This window comes from Scyliorhinus canicula, chromosome 1 (assembly GCF_902713615.1).
Source record: "Scyliorhinus canicula chromosome 1, sScyCan1.1, whole genome shotgun sequence".
NCBI lineage: Eukaryota > Metazoa > Chordata > Chondrichthyes > Carcharhiniformes > Scyliorhinidae > Scyliorhinus > Scyliorhinus canicula.
In genome coordinates this window covers 198,658,403-198,675,423 of record NC_052146.1, presented here as the reverse complement: position 1 = coordinate 198,675,423, position 17,021 = coordinate 198,658,403, and the positions used below count along the sequence as shown (strand labels likewise).

The following is a 17,021-nucleotide window of genomic DNA, read 5'->3' as shown; positions in this document are numbered from 1 at the left end:
GGACTATGATAACTTTATCTTTACCTATAAATATAAATAAATATATGTACACACATGCATATAGAGGGTGGAGTGAGTTAGGGGGATTAGGAATTAGATAATAGTTAACCAGTTGTATTTGCTGCCGATTTAATTATAGTTATTGTTAATAAAAATTGTTTAAATTTGCAAATCTTATCACAGCAGTGGCATACACTTTGTGTATTTTCTGAGATCTAATAGATAATTTCAATAACATTATGACTACAGGTCAAGTTGGACTGGAATTGACTGAGCACTTAGCTCAAAGTGTTGTAACATAATTTGGGGGCTCGGTTCCGTAAACTTTGGAATGGTAGACAACAATGTTTATAAATTAAAGAGGCACCGAGTATGTAGTAGTATAACAGGATGGCTCTGGAAGTTGCTATGGCTTTTCTTCAGGTAGAGGACTTGCCTTTGGTTTATTTACAAGGGTTTCAAAAGACAAGCTAATTGAATTGGCAAATGAAGTAGCACAGTGGTTAGCACTATGGCTTCACAGCACCAGGGTCTCAGGTTTGATTCCCGGCTTGAGTAACTGTATGTGAGTTTGCACATTCCCCCCCCATGTCTGCATGGGTTTCCTCCGGGTGCTCGGGTTTCCTCCCACAAGTCCCGAAAGACGTGCTATTAGGTAATTTGGACATTCTGAATTCTCCCTCTGTGCACCCGAACAAGCGTCTGAATGTGGCGACTAAGGGCTTTTCACAGTAGCTTCATTACAGTGTTAATGTAAGCCTACTTGTGACAATAAAGATTTATTATATTAAAAAAAAATTAAATAGGGATATAGGCTAAAGCTAGGACTGCAGAGATAATTGAAGCCATCGCTCCACATTTAAATGTGAAAGATGCCAGAAACATAGCCTGGGTTGTGGCAAAAATCAGTGGAATTAGCAACAGTCCAGTTACAAATGGAACAATTATGGGGATGCAGCAAAAAGGAAGAGAATTAGAAATACAGCAAAAAAGAAAAAGAGCTTGGTGGTGCTAACGCAGGCACCAAGGAGATATACGGTCAGCTCAATACATTCAATGATTAGAGTGAAACCAGCTGAGGAGACACTTTAGGATGGAGGGGATGCCACTGCTAAAACCATTGAGAACACCACGGGTTCAAGCCGGGGGAGACGGATGGTATGTACAGGAGATGAAGAGGTGGGGTTAGTGAGGGCGAGGTATTTATATTTGGACAAGAGGTTTGCAAACCTGGAAGAGCCGCGGAAGAGGGTGGAACTCCCGAAGGGAAGTGAATTTAGGTATTTACAACTGAGGACTTTGCATGGAAGCAAAGGTTTCCAAGCTGCCTAAATATGCCCTATTGGAACGGCTGCTGAATCCGGACGTGGAAGGGAAGCGTAGGATTGGGGACATATACAGGTGACTGGGTGAGCAAGGGGGGGAATGCAAGGGGTGAGGATCAAGGTGCACTGGGAAGAGGAGTTGGGGACAGGAAGAGATAGGTTGGTGAGTGTGGAGTGAGACGCTGCGCAGGGTGAATTCAACCTCCTCTTGTGTGAGGATGAGTTCCATACAGTTTAAGGTGGTACACATGACTCAGGCGAGGATGTGAGAAGTGTGGGCGAGGACCAGCAAACCACGCACATATGTTCTGGGGTTGGGGGGAGGAGGAGAAAGAGGAGAAATGAGAGAGACACAGGGCGGGAGTGTTCGGGAAGCTAGCAAACATTGTGGGGGTAGAGGTGGCGATTTGTGGAGTTTCGGAAATGCCAGAGCTGATGGAGGGGAGGGAGGCCAATGTTGTGGCCTTTGCCTCTCTGGCTGCCCGGCGAAGAACTTTCCTGGAATGGTGGTTGTCAATGTCGTCAGGGTTGATGGCTTGGCTAGGGGACCTGTACGACTTAAGATTGAGTTTGAATTGAGGGGTTCAAGGCATGGTGGGGATTATTCATGACCACATTTAAAGAATTGTTTATCGCGGAGAATGGGGGTGAAAAACGGGCAGCCGTGACGCAGTGATTAGCATTGCTGCCTCACTGCGCCGAGGTCCCAGGTTCGATCCCGGCTCTGGGTCGCTGTCCGTATGGAGTTTGCACATTTTCCCCGTGTTTGCGTGGGTTTTGCCCCCACAAGCCAAAGATGTGAAGGTTAGGTGGATTGGCCACGCTAAATTGCCCCTTAATTGGAAAAAATTAATTGGGTACTAAATTTATTTTTGAAAAAAAAAGAAAAAGGGGAAAATTGTGAGTTGGGGGGGGGAGGTATGTTCTCCAGATTATTGATGTTTTTATATTTTTGAATATGTTTGGAATAAAATAAGTTTAAAAAAAAGAAATAGTTTTTTTAAATGGAAATTGAAATGGAAATGAGGAGGCTGGAATTAGAGTGATAGGAAAACACAAAAGTGAGAGAAGGAAAAGCGAAGAAGAGATTGTTCCAGCTTACGACACTGGAAATTAAAAGGGAGCTGCCAGGAGCTAGAGGGGAGCTGAACCCTAGAACGGAACCCAGGGGCGGTATGCTTACGTTTATACAGGCCCTGCTAAAACTTGAAGAAAATGGCATGAGAAAATAGCAACCCAAATGGAGTGGCTGAAAAAAAAGTGGACATTACCCGGATAAAGTAAATTGACGGGCCGGTCACAGGAGGATTATGGCTTCCCTGTCCAAGGAGGGGGTTGAAGTATTATGCTGAGGAAAAATAAGGCTATTTCTGGGTGCATACGACTTAGTTCCCGAGGCACATAGGCAAAGGTTTTGGAAGTTAAAGAAACAACCGGGAGAGACTTATCTGAAAGAGTTAAGCAGAACAATGCACGAGCATTGGGAGTTTAAACTACCCAAGAAGCTCTGAGAAGTCATTCTCTTAGAAGAATTTAAAAATTCACATGGATATGAATACCTATTTTCCAGAAGATGTACCTTTGAGAACAATTACAGCTAAGCTGGCAGTTTTTCATACACTATGGCCTACCCTTAAAAGTACAATCTGACCAGGGTTCTAACTTCATGTTCAAAATTTTCCAGGACATGCTTTGTAGTCTAGGTATCAAATAATTAAAATCAACTGCCCATCACCCACAAAACACAGAGAGCTTTGGAGAGATAAAATTAGAATCTCAAAAGCATGAATAGGGCCTGTTGTCATGATAGCCAAGGACTTGGGACAAGGGATTGGCTTTTATATATTTTTTAATAAATTTAGAGTACCCCAATCATTTTTTCCCCCAATTAAGGGACAATTTAGCATGGCTAATCCACAACCTTTTAACTCCAGCAAACAGGCACCAAAAATATTTACAACCCTGAACCTAACCCCTGCAAACCGCAGCTACAAAAAAGAGGGGGGAAAATGAGAAAAAGTCAGTCGCCCAGTCGAAAGGCCAACAAGGATGAGGGGAGGGAATCCTCAGCCCAGAGCCACATGAGGGTAGCACGGACCTGGGAAATGCCAACCCCCCCAGAGATCTCAGCACAGACCCAGGTGCTGATGGACAGGTTTACAGGCTTCATCACCTCCGAACTCTGAAGACACAGGGAAGAACTGAAAAAAGACCTTGTGGTAACCACCAAGACAGCAGTGGAGGCTGCGACAGCTCTCGTGAGGGAAGCAATGGCCAAGATGGAGCAGTAGCAGCTTGAGGTCCAAGAGACAACAGCAAGAGACCTCAAGACGGCCACCAAGGACGAAGGGAACCAGACGCAGCACACAAAGATGAGGTGGCCAGCTTGATTAAGACACAGAATGGGCTCAAAGAAAAAGTAAACGACCAGAACAGGCCAGGATGACAAAACATAAGAATCGTGAGGCTGTTGGAAGAAATGGAGGGAAGGAAACCCAGGGAGTATTTAGCGGGGATGCTCAGGAAGCTGGTTGGCCAGGAGGGCTTCGCCAAGCCCTGGGAGGTGGACTGTGTCCACAGGTCGCTTAATCAGTGACAGAAAGCTGTGTGTGTGTGTGTCCCACCAGGTACGATAATTGTGAAGCTCCACAAGTACCCGGACAAAGAGAAGGTCCGTAAGTGGGGAAAGGCATGAGAGAGTGCAAGTGGAAAGGACATTCCATCTGCTTGTACCAAGACATTACGCAGACCTGGTCAAGCGCCAGGCTGAAATTAACAGCACCAAATCCACCCTGTATGGTGTGATTTGGCATGCTTTACCCTGCCAAGCTATGGGTCACACACCAGAGGAAAGAGTACTACTTCGACGCCCCAGAGGAAACCAACAGGTTTGTCCAAAAGAATAGTCTGGGCAAACAGTGGTAATACACAAGGTTTAGAATGCGGGGTGCAAAGTTGAGAGGGGCAAGGATGAACACGGGCAAAGGTGCGGAGATGGCGGGTGCAGGGAAAGAAATGGACAGGAGTTAATTAGGGGTACCTGATCAAGAAGGGAGCCTCTACACTAGTGGATATGGGGTAGCATTCTGGATAGCACAAACGCTTCACAGCTCCAGGGTCCCAGGTTCGATTCCGGCTTGGTTCACTGTCTGTGCGGAGTCTGCACTTCCTCCCAGTGTGTGCGTGGGTTTCCTCCCACAGTCCAAAGATGTGCAAGTTAGGTGGATTGGACATGATAAATTGCCCTTAGTGTCCAAAATTGCCCTTAGTGTTGGGTGGGGTTACTGGGTTATGGGGATAGGGTGGAGCTGTAAACCTTGGGTAGGGTGCTCTTTCCAGGAGCCGGTGCAGACTCGATGGGCCGAATGGCCTCCTTCTGCACTGTAAATTCTATGACTCTATAAGATGTGTGGGAGGACAGCGAAGGAGGAGGCCTCAGCACGCTTCCCGGGAGGGAGGGAGCACCTGGCAGAAGGGAGGTGAAAGAGAAAAACTCATGGAAAACAAAGGGCAAAAAAATGGGCGGGGGGAAACCAGGCCCACGAGGAGAGTGTGGTTAATCCCCCCCCCACCCCACACACTCCGCCATTGTAATCTCTGACCACGCGTTGTAATCTATGACCACGCGGCACTGCATTCACGTGTGGATGGAGAATGGACTAGACCAATGTCCACCATGGAGGCCGGATGCAGCTCTCCTCGCCAATAAAAAATTCTGTACTAAAGTATCCCAAGCCATCGACGATTATGTATACTGCAACCAGAAACGGAGAGGTCTCACTCTTCACCTCCTGGGAGGCACTGAAGGCGGTCAAAATTATAGCTTAAAAAGCCCTTAGGACAGGAGGAGGCAACCAAGCACCAGCTGATCGACTCCATACTGGAGAGGGATCGGCAGTACTCCACGGCCTCAACGGTGGAACCACTGGTGGAAAGGAAAAGGCTGCAAATCGAATTTGACCTGCTCTCCACACGAAAGGCAGTCCACCAACTCTGCCAGGCACGGGGGACTTTTACGAACATGGAGACGAGGCCAGCCGCATTCTGGCACTGGAGAGCTTCCACCAGCTGAGAAAACAGGCGGTCAAGAAAGAGATAGCACAAGTTAGGGACAGTAACGGCAGGATGGTAGCGGACCCAAAAAAGGTCAATAAGATCTTTACAAACTTTTACTGAGGGCGATACTCCTCCGAAACCCCAGACGCCGTCTCGGGGATGGGACAGCTTCTCGACAGACCGGTGGTGGGAGAGAACAGAAACAAGTACTGGAAACAATGGACTGGACAAAATCGTCGGTGCATCAACTCCATGCAATCAGGGAAAGCGCCGGGACCAGATGGGTTCCTGGTAGACTTTGTGGCCCCGCATCTGCGGGAACTGTTCAATAACTCACTGTCGAAGGGCTCTGCCGCCCATGCTGGCCCTGGCTTCGATCTCATTGATCCCAAAAAAAGAACAGAATGTGCATCATACAAACCCATCTGTCTCTTAAATGTTCTGTTGGGCGGCATGGTGGCACAGTAGTTTAGCACTGCTGCCTCACAGCGCCGAGGGCCCGGGTTTGATCCCGGCTCACTGTCCATGTGGAGTTTGCACATTCTCCCAGTGTCTGTGTGGGTCTCACCCCCCACAACCCAAAGATGTGCAGGATAGGTGGATTGGCCAAGCTAAATTGCCCCTTATTTGGAAAAAACATGAATTGGGTACTTAAAATTTATTTTTTTGGATTCTGATGCGAGAAGTCTTAGCGAAAGCACTGGCGAGGCGACTGGAGGGTTGCCTGCCAGAAGCGATTGCGGAAGGTCAGACCAGGTTTGTTAAGGGCAGACAGCTAACAGCGAACATCAGCTAAATATAATAATGACGTCGCCCAGGGTGAGGACACCAGAGATGATTGTCTCCCTGATTGCTGAGAAAGCCTTTGATCAAGTAGAATGGAGGTACCTCATGCAGGTGCTCGAATTGTTTGGGTTTAGAACAGGGTTCACCACCATGGGTGAAACGCCTCTATGGCAAGTGTACAGACAAACACAACCAGCTCTGAATACTTCCAGCTGCACAGGGGAAGGGTGCACAAGGCAGGGTGCCAGCTATCCCTGCTCCTGTTCACCCTGGCAATCAAGCCACTGACTATTGCCCTTAGATTGGCAGATGGGCATTCAAAGAAGGGGCAGAAAGTATAGAGTGTCACTCTATGCGGATGACCGGCTCCTCCAAGTGTTGAATCCCATGGCCAGTATGGGAAAGAGAGCCGGATACCTTAGGGAAATTCAGCACTTTCTCAGGTTACAAACTCAACCTGGGAAAGAGTGAAATCTGCCCAGTAAACCCCCAAGAGGGAGGAGCAGAGCTGGAAGAACTGACGTCTAAAGTAACCCAGACAATGTTCAGGCACCTGGGGATCCAGGTGACCCACACCTGGACGAGGCTCCACAAATGGAACCTCTCCAGCCAGGTGGAGAAGGCAAAGAGGGACTTACAAAGATGGGATTCACTCCAACTTTCACTGGCTGCAAGGGTAGACCCCCCCCCCCCCAAGCACACACAAACAATCCAGGAGCCAATGGGTGTAGCCACCTCGAAGACATGGAACCAGTTTAGGCACCACTTCGAACTTGGCGAGATGTCCATGAATGTCCATCTGCAACAACCATAATTTCATACCGGCGAGGACAGGCGGCACTTCTGGGACGTGGTGGGAGGACATGACAATTAGACGAGAGACTGGCGACCCTGCTAACTCCCAAAAGGGAATTAGCGTAGATACCTGCAGCTGCGTGACTTTCTCCACATCGAGATCAAAATGTTTCTCCAGAGATCCGGTCACACATTTTTGGATACAATGATATGGCTGGACTGATGAGTAGATGACAAATGTGGCGACATCTATAGACAACTTACAGAAAAGGGTCACGACCCCTCTGGACGAGACCAGGCTGAAATGGGGGAGGAAGTGGGCACGGAGATAGGGGGAGGCAAAAACGTTTCCCCAGAGACCCACGTACATTCCTGGACACGCTGATAGGGCTGGACTGTTTAGGAGACAACAAACGTGGTGACATATGCAGGAGACTCCCAGGTCAGGACGAAACAGGACTAAAGTGAAGGGGGGGGGGGGGGGGGGGGGGGGGGTGAAGAAGAGAGGAACTAGGCATGGCGATAGGGGAGGACTCTGGATTGAGGTGCTGCAGTCAACTTCACCTCCTCCTGCACCGGGCTAAGCCTGATACAACTCAAGGTAATGCACAGAGCACACCTTACCGAGACGCGCATGAGCAGTTTCCTCTCAGAGGTGGAGGTATGAGCGATCCTAACCCAGACTCAGCAGTTCTGAACGGCATTCTTCGAGGCTCTGTCCAGAGTGGTGGGGTAGAGATGGAGCCGTGCCTATCGGGGTGTCAGAGCATCCAAAGCCCTGGACAGGGAAGGGGGCAGGCACACTGGCCTTTGCCTCACTGATCGCCAGGCGGAGACTTCTGCTAGGGTGGAAGTCAGCAATACCACCTCGGGCCTCGGAATGGCTCTCAGATCAGAAAAAAATAAAATTTTAAATTAAGAGTCAGTGTAGATTCCACAGTATGTGGAACAAATTCACAAGCCTCTTCACTGACCTGTTCCCAACCAGTAGCCGGTGCAACTCCTACCGATAGCAGTCGGAGCCCCAGTAGGAAGCCGTCAAAACACTTAAAAATTAACACTACTGAAAAATGTTATTTCGTATTGGAGCCTCAGTTATATTGACAATGAGGGGCTCATGTCTTGTTTTTATTTTTGTTATATACCATTATCGTTGTTGCTGTATTGTCATTCATACGTAAAACCATCTTTTTTTAACTCCATCTTTTTTTTAAAAAGGTAGTTAGGAGGGTGAGCAAGGTGACTTACCTGTAGGAAGAACGCTTACACCACATAAACATGTTGAAGAAATACCATTGTAGGGAAGAGGATAGGAAGGAATGGGTGTGTCAGGTGGTAGAAGAGGACAGAGATGGAAAGAGTTGAGGTAGGAGAAGAGGTCCACAGTATGACCTTCCTCAGGTAAGACTGACAAATACGGACATTCTAGGACAATTAAAACAATTAGAACAGAGTTTACCTATTTAGGACAGCGAAAAGATCTAATAACTGTATTGAAAATATATGGGCAGATTTGTAGGGACCATCAGGGTGCACTACATTAATTAATCATGATGTGGACATAGGAAACTCCAAACCAATAAAGCAACATCCATCTCAACTGAACCCACAGACTGGCTCAGTTGGGTGGAAATTCAGTGCATGTTGGATATGTTGCAGAAACAAGCGGAAATGGTGTGGGCCACAGAATGCCAAGTGGCATTTGGGAGATGAGGGCCATATTAGTGGGTAAACTAGTGCTGGCTGCCCTGGATTTCTCTAGACCAAAATGGCCACAGATACCAGTAACCTGGTTTGGGGCAGTACTACTACAAGATGACAATGTAGCAATAATGGAGAGGTCAGTGGGACAATTCTCAAAAAAAACTAAGTCTGTGCCAAAGAAATTATTCAACATGAAATGGAAGCCTTGGCATTGCTACTAGCCCTTCAGCACTTTGAAGTAACCAGCCAGCACGCCAATAAACAAAGCTTAGTTTATACGGGCCATAATCAGTTTGAGTTTACACAAACATTTAAAACCTGGAACTCAAGATTATTCCAGAGTTTATTGTTACAATAGTTCAATGTTAAAATAGTACACATCCCCGGGAGGGATAACGTGATAGCGTTGTCACGGGTTCAAGGGCTAATTAATTACCAACGTACTATCTGGGGCGAACCTATATAACAAGGATGGATGGATGCATGGCTGGGATTTGTTTCTTGCATACCTCAAAATGAAACATGTGTGCCCTGAAGTTTAATTCCTCTCGAGGCCTCTCACGAGATTCGTGACACTTGAAACGTCTCGCAAAACTTTGTGCGAGTCTCACGAGACGTTGCGATCTGGATCTAGCTGGGCGAGATGCAGACATACATATTTAAACGAGCCATGAGACACATTTAAATATGCATTCGCCGGATTCTCCTGGGCCTAGGATTCACCTGTTGCACCTGGGATATTTGCATTATTTGTAAAAATAGAAAAATTCTAATAAAAGATATATCTGAAAAATGCACATAGAACATCATAGTATGGTCAGTCACCATGATCTTACACAAAAGGAGTGTTGGACAAACATATTCGAGTTTTGAGGGTGTAACTGGTCAGGTACATAAAGGTAAGTAAATGGAGAATACATGGATTTTCAAAAAGTATTCCATAAAGTACAGCATTAAACGTTAACAACTAAGTTAAGGATTCAAGGATAATACATTTGCATGGATGGAGGATTGGTCAATGGATAAGAAACAAAGTAGGGATAAATAGGACATTTTCAAGTTGGCTGTGATTCATGGAGTGCCTCAAGGATCAATAAAATAAAAGCAAAACACTGCAGATGCTGGAGATCTGAAATAAAACAAAGTGCTGAAAAACCTCAGCATGTCTGGCAGCATTAAGAGAAAACATTAAATTGAGAGTCCAATATGACTTGTTCTGGAGTTCTGACATCATAGAGACTCGAAACTTCAACTCTTTTAAATTACTCCAGATGCTGCCAGACTGGCTGCGTCTTTCCAGCATTTTCTGTTCTTAAGTCACAAGGATCAATATAGAGTATCAGTTATTTATCATCTATATTAATGAATTGAATGAAAAGAATGAGAATAATCTATCCAGGTGTGTTGGGAATGCAAGTAGCGAGAAAGACAGGAGATAGGAGTTAGGAGAGCGAGCAACAAGGTGATGTATGGAATATAAAGTAGGAAAGGGAAAGGTTATTCACTTCAACTGTAAGAATAGAAATGTTGAATATTTTTAAAAGACATTAAACTATTAAATGTTGAATTTCAGATGTACGCAGAAAAGGAACACCAAATTAGGATGCATGTTTAGCAAACAATTAGGAGGCAAATGGTACTCTTGCTTTATTGCAAGGTGACTGGAGTACAAGAAAAATGCATAATTGATACAATCGCATTGGGCTCTGACGAGACCACAAGAGGAGTCCAGTGTGCAATTTTTCTCCATATTTAAGACATACCTGTCTTGGGAAAAAAAAAAGAGTACACGGGCAGGAGATTATGTTGAACTTGTGCAAGATACTAGTTTGGCCTCATGTGTAATATTGTGTCCAATTCAGGGCACCACAATTTAGGAAAGATGTTAAGGCATTGGAAAAGTGCAGGAAGGATTCACAAGAACAGTTCCAGGGATGAGGAACTTTAAGTTCTGATGGCAGACTGGGGAAACTGGGACTATTTTCCTTGGAGAAGACAAGGCTGAGAGAAGTTCTTCTAGAGGAATTCAAAATCATGAATGGTCTGGACAGAGTAGATAGGGAGAAATTATTTCCATGGTGGAAGATATAGAGGGGGGGGGAAGAGAGAAAGAGAATGTCAGAGGTACGTTCTTTACCCAAAGAGTAGTGGGGGGCATGGAATGCACTGCTTGTGGAAGTAGTTGAGTCGGAAACATTAGGGACCTTCAAGCGGCTATTGGATAGGTACATTGATTACGGTAGAATGATGGGGTATAGATTAATTTGTTCTTAATCTAGGACAAGGGTTCAGCACAAGATCGTGGGCCAAAGGGCCTGCTCTGTGCTGTATTTTTCTATGTTCTATGTGTGAAGGGATCAGGGACCAGAGATTTAAAGTAACTGGCAAAGGAAGCAAAAAAGTGACAAGCAAAAACCTTTTCATGCAGCGAGGGGTTACGGTCTGCAAATTATTGCCCAAGTGCGTGTTGAGGCAGGTTCAATCAAGGCATTCAAATGGAAATTAGATTATCAGAAAAGGAAGAATGTGCATGTTTTGGGACAAGGCAAATTGGTCATTCAGAGAGCTGGTGCAGGCACGATGAGTTGAAAGAGTGCTGTACTCTAACAATTCTGTGGAGGGGGTTTGTGATGATGAACGCTTGAGTAAATTGGTACTATATTGTCTGGAGTTAAAAAGAATAACAGGTGAATTCATTGAAATAAAGAAGTTTCTGAAGGGGCTTGACAGGTTAGACACAGGTTGTTGCTGCTGACTTGGGGGCAAAATATTATGATAGGGAGGCAATCGTTTAGGACTGTGATTAAGAGAATTTTCTTCACTTTGGACTTGCCCACCCCAAAAGGATGATCTATTGTTAAGCATATTTAAAACAGACTTAAATAAGACTGGCCTCGAAGGGAATCATGGGTGCAGGAGGTAAAGTGGAATTGAGGCAGGCCAGTCATGATCACGTTGAATGGAATAGCAGGCTTGAGGGCGGCATGGTCTAATCGTGTTCCTATTTTTTATGCTTGCAGGTGGACAGACCATATGGACTAACTTGGATCAGTAAACCTTCAGGAGGCAAAACTGTACCAGGGCCGTAGTTTTCAACTTAATGCAAATAAAACTGAAATCTACTGAAAATTTCCAGATGTTCTAGATTAACATAGCAAATCTATACAGATACTAAAAAATGGTCCAAATAAATTAAGTGACATCACTAAAGAAATTACTTTTCAAGATATTAGGAGCGAGGTTTTGAGACAGTGGTAACGTTGGGGCCTCACAGGAGTCAATTTCAAGATCACGCAAAAGTTCACCCCTAATCATTTAATATGATCACTCCACTTCCTGTTTTACACTTTTCGCTGGTACGGTCAAGGAAATAGATACTTTTTTTTGAGGAAATTGAAACAGCTGAGGTATCAAATCCTCTTCAGAAGTAAAAGCAGAAACAAACAACAGAGCAGGCAACATATCTGCTCGACAGATATGTATTTAGCAATGACCTTCAGATCTGTGCATTTTCTTTTGTAGATCAATTCAAGTACCAACATTTGATAAAAACAAGAGTTGTTCGGAATACCAGCCTTACAAAAGGCAGAAATAGAAAATGGCTCGACATTATAAAGTGCAAGAATGGCTATGTTAAGTGCCACTCACATTTTCCTTCCTGCATGGAATATCTGTCAAAAGAAATTCTACAGACTCAATTACATGGTTCAGAAGCTAAACAACATGATGGACTTCTGCCCATTTGATCAAAAAATGCTTATCAACCCCAGTTACATTTGATTGGAAGTTACTCTTTTAAAATGTTCACTTTCCAGCTGAACACCGGAGAATACTGGGCACTCCGACAACGGTTAAGGCTCATCGCTTAACAAAATTAGGGAATACTTACTTTCATCCTTTTATTTTTTTCCTTTTGTCTTCTTCGGAATGACACCTATAAAAAAAAATAGATGCCAGTTGCATTACTTGTATGTTTAACAGAATATCTAAAAGTTTAATGGAATAAAATTCAAAAATGGCTCATTCACACTATGATTCTAACATTATAATAGTTACAGCATAAACACAAGCTTCAATCAGAGTTGGAAGCCAAGAGGAGTAAGGCTCCTTGGAGATAGTAGTCTCAACTAAATTTTGGAGTCAGTTCAAGTCTTAACACACTTTATACAATCCACAAGTTTAATAACATGAAACTAAGCAGGCAGTAAATTTGTACCATGAAACCGACAATAAAATAATCTGCCCCATTCAACAATTGATTGTTCATACAGCCTTCAACAACTTAAGTATGCTTTTTTTTTGATTTGTAACTATTGAAAAATGGATGCTTATTTGGCAGTTTTATGCCAAAATGCGAATGCCAGAATAACTTAGCGGAAATAGTTGACCATATGCAACTTTGTATTTTACTGGAAACAGATGTAGTCATTAAGTAGCATATCTTTAAAATATACTGTAAGCTGCAAAATCAGAGATAACCTACATCATCATCTCTTCTCTTCCGAAAGATGTTATCCTCCGCTTCTCCAACTGCAGCCATAATCATTTGCACTCGTTCCAAGTTGACAAAACCATTCTCCGTAAGGTACCCCTACAAGAAACAAACGGTTTGCAATTTTCCGAATTTTGTTTTTGCAATGAAACAAATGGTTTGTCAATACTATTCATTTTACTTACCCCAGTCTTGTGCACCACATTCTTGTAAATGCCAACCAGTCGATCAATTGCACCCTCCCTGAGAAACAGACAGAGCACCTAATTCAGCTTCAAGAACAAAACGCTGGTCACCAGTTTTTCGTTTTGTGGAACAGCTTGCATTGCATAATACTGTCAAATGTTTTGTAAGGCACCCTGGCCCACAAAGTACTGAATTGGATGTAGTGTGTGGGAACACAGTATAACGATGCGCATTTCTCACACAGAATTTTGCTTGTAGATAATAAAAAGTCCAATCACGTGGTTTATGCAACATCCACAAATATTACAATAAAAAATAAATTTGAATCATGAATTTTCTGTTTCAATATTTAATGCTGAAAGAACAGTAAGATTTTCTCAAATGAAGTTCTAAAAAATATTTTTCATTGCCCTTTGCTATTAACTTCACCCCGTCCCGCTACCATATCCACTTGGTATGGTGGTGGGAAATGGAAAAGTGCGAGTTAAAAATAAGCCAAGAAACATATCCCTAACCAGTGGGTAAGCTACTAAAGCAATTCTTAGAGCTGCAGTGGTTGGGGACAGCTTTGCATCTTCATGAGACAGGACATTTTCTAAACGGGAATATTTAAACCGGTTCCTACAATGTAGTTGACAGCTCGTTTAAATTTAAAATCTGTTGAACAAATCTTTTGAGGCTCTTTGAAACCCAGAGAGAAATGGAGGGGGCCGCTCCAATAGGTCTGTACTCTTTAAAACAATTCTTATGGGTCAAGGAAAGCAAGGGTCCGACTCCCAGCCCAATTAAGCCTTTGGCCTCCTTTCTGTTAACTGCTGTCTCTCCTCACTGTTGCAATCAGCAACCAACCAACCAAGCAATGATGAGGTTCAACCAGAATTCCTGGGCTTTGGGCGGAAAAGTGGTTATGCATTGCTGCGTCACAATGCGGAGGACCTGGGTTCACTCCCAGCCCCGTGTGGAGTTTGCACATTCTCCCTGTGTCTGCGTGGTCCTCACCCCCACAACCCAAAGATGTGCAGGGTAGGTGAATTGGCCATGCTAAATAATAACAATGATCTTTATTGTCACACTGTAATGAAGTTACTGTGAAAATCCCCTAGTCGCCACATTCCGACACCTGTTCGGGTACACAGAGGAAGAATTCAGAATGTCCAAACTACCTAATAGCACGTCTTTCGGGACTTGTAGGAGGAAACCGGAGCACCAGGAGGGAACCCACGCAGACACGGGGAGAACGTGCAGACTCCACACAGGTAGGCTGGGAGCGAACCGAGGTCCTCAACATTGAGGCAGCAATGTGACACAAGCCGGGAATCGAACCTGGGACCCTGACGCTGTGAAGCAATAGTGCTTACCGCCCCTTAATTGGAAGAAAAGCATTGGGTTTTCTAAATGTATATTAAAAAATAATTCCTGGGTTTCAGACACCCTCACGTATTGTCATGCGAGGGCGATATTAGGAACTTGGGTCTAGAAATGGGATTGAAGCCAATACGGGGGTTAACAGAGGGAAAAACTGCTAGCATGGAGTCAGAGGGATATGCCCACACCTGGCCCACGGTATATTGTCCCATTCAGACTTAAGCTTGTTCGTGGGAATACACAGGATACCCCTGTTCAACCAGAGTGAGTCATTTGAGATCCATTGTCCTTGGGGCACTTCTGTCTGACCAGCAATTGGCGCAGGACAGAGTCTAATGACTATTTGTCCATCAATGTGAGGTTAGTCGCATATCAAAAGCATGGTTTTATTCTTTGTGTAAACAGGAGTGGGAAATTAAACAGCCAAGATAAAGATGGGTTCAAGTTTGGATACCCCAGGAAAGAACCTTTGTTTGAGGGACTGGGTGGAACCCAGAGAGGGAGAGAGAAAGAATCCTGTTTTGAACGAGCAAGCAGAAGGATTTGAAAAGCCAGAGAGGTCATGGAAAGCTGTTTCAGAGACAGGCTTTCAATAAGAGTTCTGAAACAACTTCACTACAGAAGAAACATTTGTTCATAAATGCAAACATCACCTTTGCCTGCCTGTATCAATGGGATGAGAGCTGAATGTTCCTTGAAGTACTGTTTAATGGGAACTTGTGTGCGAGGGTTAAAAACTACATGTAACCTGTTATTGTTTGGGTTGAAGTTTAAAAGTTTGAATATTGTTGTTCTAGTTTTAACAACGTTTATTTATAAAATAACCAAGCCTATTTCTTATGTTATAACTCCTGGAACAAATTGATATTTCTGCACTGCATTTAAACTTGTGACCTGGTCCAGAATCTTAGTTACTGCTGAGGGCTGACCAGGTGTCCATAACAATAGCCACCCAAAATCTGAACAAAATAGGATTAAAGGTTGTTTCACAATTGTTTACGTGAATAATGAAATTCCAAATTTAAATTGACAAACAAATTTAAAGTGAAAACCATACAGAGCCTTCAAAGAAACATTGGCAATGTGGTCAATATATCTTCAAACTAAACAGGGAAAAAAAATTATAATAATTAATTGATTTGGCATACCTAATTTCCAGCGATGGCAGGTGAGGCAGGAAATCGTTTCCCACAAAAAAGCACATAAAAACCCAGTCATCAACGCTCCTCTCAAAATCAAATTTGAAGGGCAGGCTTGCCATAGTCAATTCTCTTTCCAAATACTAGTTAAAATGCAACAAAAAATGTTTTAGTTGAGATTCCAGCAAACAAACATTTTGAGATAATTACTCTTTATTGAGATAAACCTACCTCACGCAAGACAGCTAATCGGATAAATATAAATTCCACATCTGAGCCAATTGGAGAATTACTTGCCATTTGGTCAAACTGGAGAAAAAAACAAATCCATAAGTTTGATTTCCACTGATTTAATCCCAACTAATTTCTAACTAAGACCATACTACTGGCTACTGTTATTTTATTTTTTTTAAAATTTAAAGTACCCAATTCTTTTTTTCCAATTAAGGGGCAATTTAGCATTAGGAAGAAGAGAAATCGCATATGGTATAACATATGGGTGTTTTAATCTTAAACATTTAAATATTTACTTTAGGAGGTCCAACGGTCAGAGTTTAAGATGAAATATCTTTAAAATATTGATTCTAGTCGAGTCTTAGGAGGCGTGTGGCAGATGAGAACAATCAAGACCACTGTTTCTGTCAGATTTGCAGATACGAACAGAACTAAGTCACAAAACCTTTGCTCAAAACAATCCTTCAATGTGCAAGGTATAAAATACTGAGCTGGTAGTACTTACATCTCAAATCATTCAGACGAATTAAAGAAATCCCATACTCAAATTATCTGCAGTGATATTAACTTTTATTTATTTTCATATTGATGAATGATATTGACAGCAACTCTACAGATTTTTGTTACTGTACCTCTCCTTGTTTTTCTCTCGGCAAACCCTGGCATTCTTTGATTTCATGGCCAACTTGACTGCAAAGAGCACATGGCCTAGGCTGGTTGGGCTTGAACTCTTCCCTGATTATCGTAAAGTTTGGTTCATGAGTTGCCAATCCCAACATGATAAGATCAGCTGTTGGAAGAAGTTTAGTATCAGAAAATGGGCATTTTATATGCAACCATAATTGCAGTTGCAATTCTGAAAAAAACAAAACTGATCATTAACAAGATACATGATGAACACTACTTTTACTTAGATCTTCGCAGTTGACAGCATGAAAA

At 43.5% G+C, this 17,021-nt stretch overlaps 1 protein-coding gene across 1 annotated transcript in view; it reads right to left on the bottom strand.

The window, feature by feature from the left end:
- xrn2 (5'-3' exoribonuclease 2) overlaps window positions 1–17,021 on the bottom strand; it is a 108,555-nt gene that overhangs the window by 73,070 nt on the left and 18,464 nt on the right. The window contains 6 exon segments of the mRNA XM_038806018.1: window positions 12,556–12,600; window positions 13,150–13,257; window positions 13,344–13,401; window positions 15,858–15,991; window positions 16,080–16,157; window positions 16,715–16,872. Of these exon segments, the coding sequence (XP_038661946.1) occupies window positions 12,556–12,600; window positions 13,150–13,257; window positions 13,344–13,401; window positions 15,858–15,991; window positions 16,080–16,157; window positions 16,715–16,872 (581 nt within the window).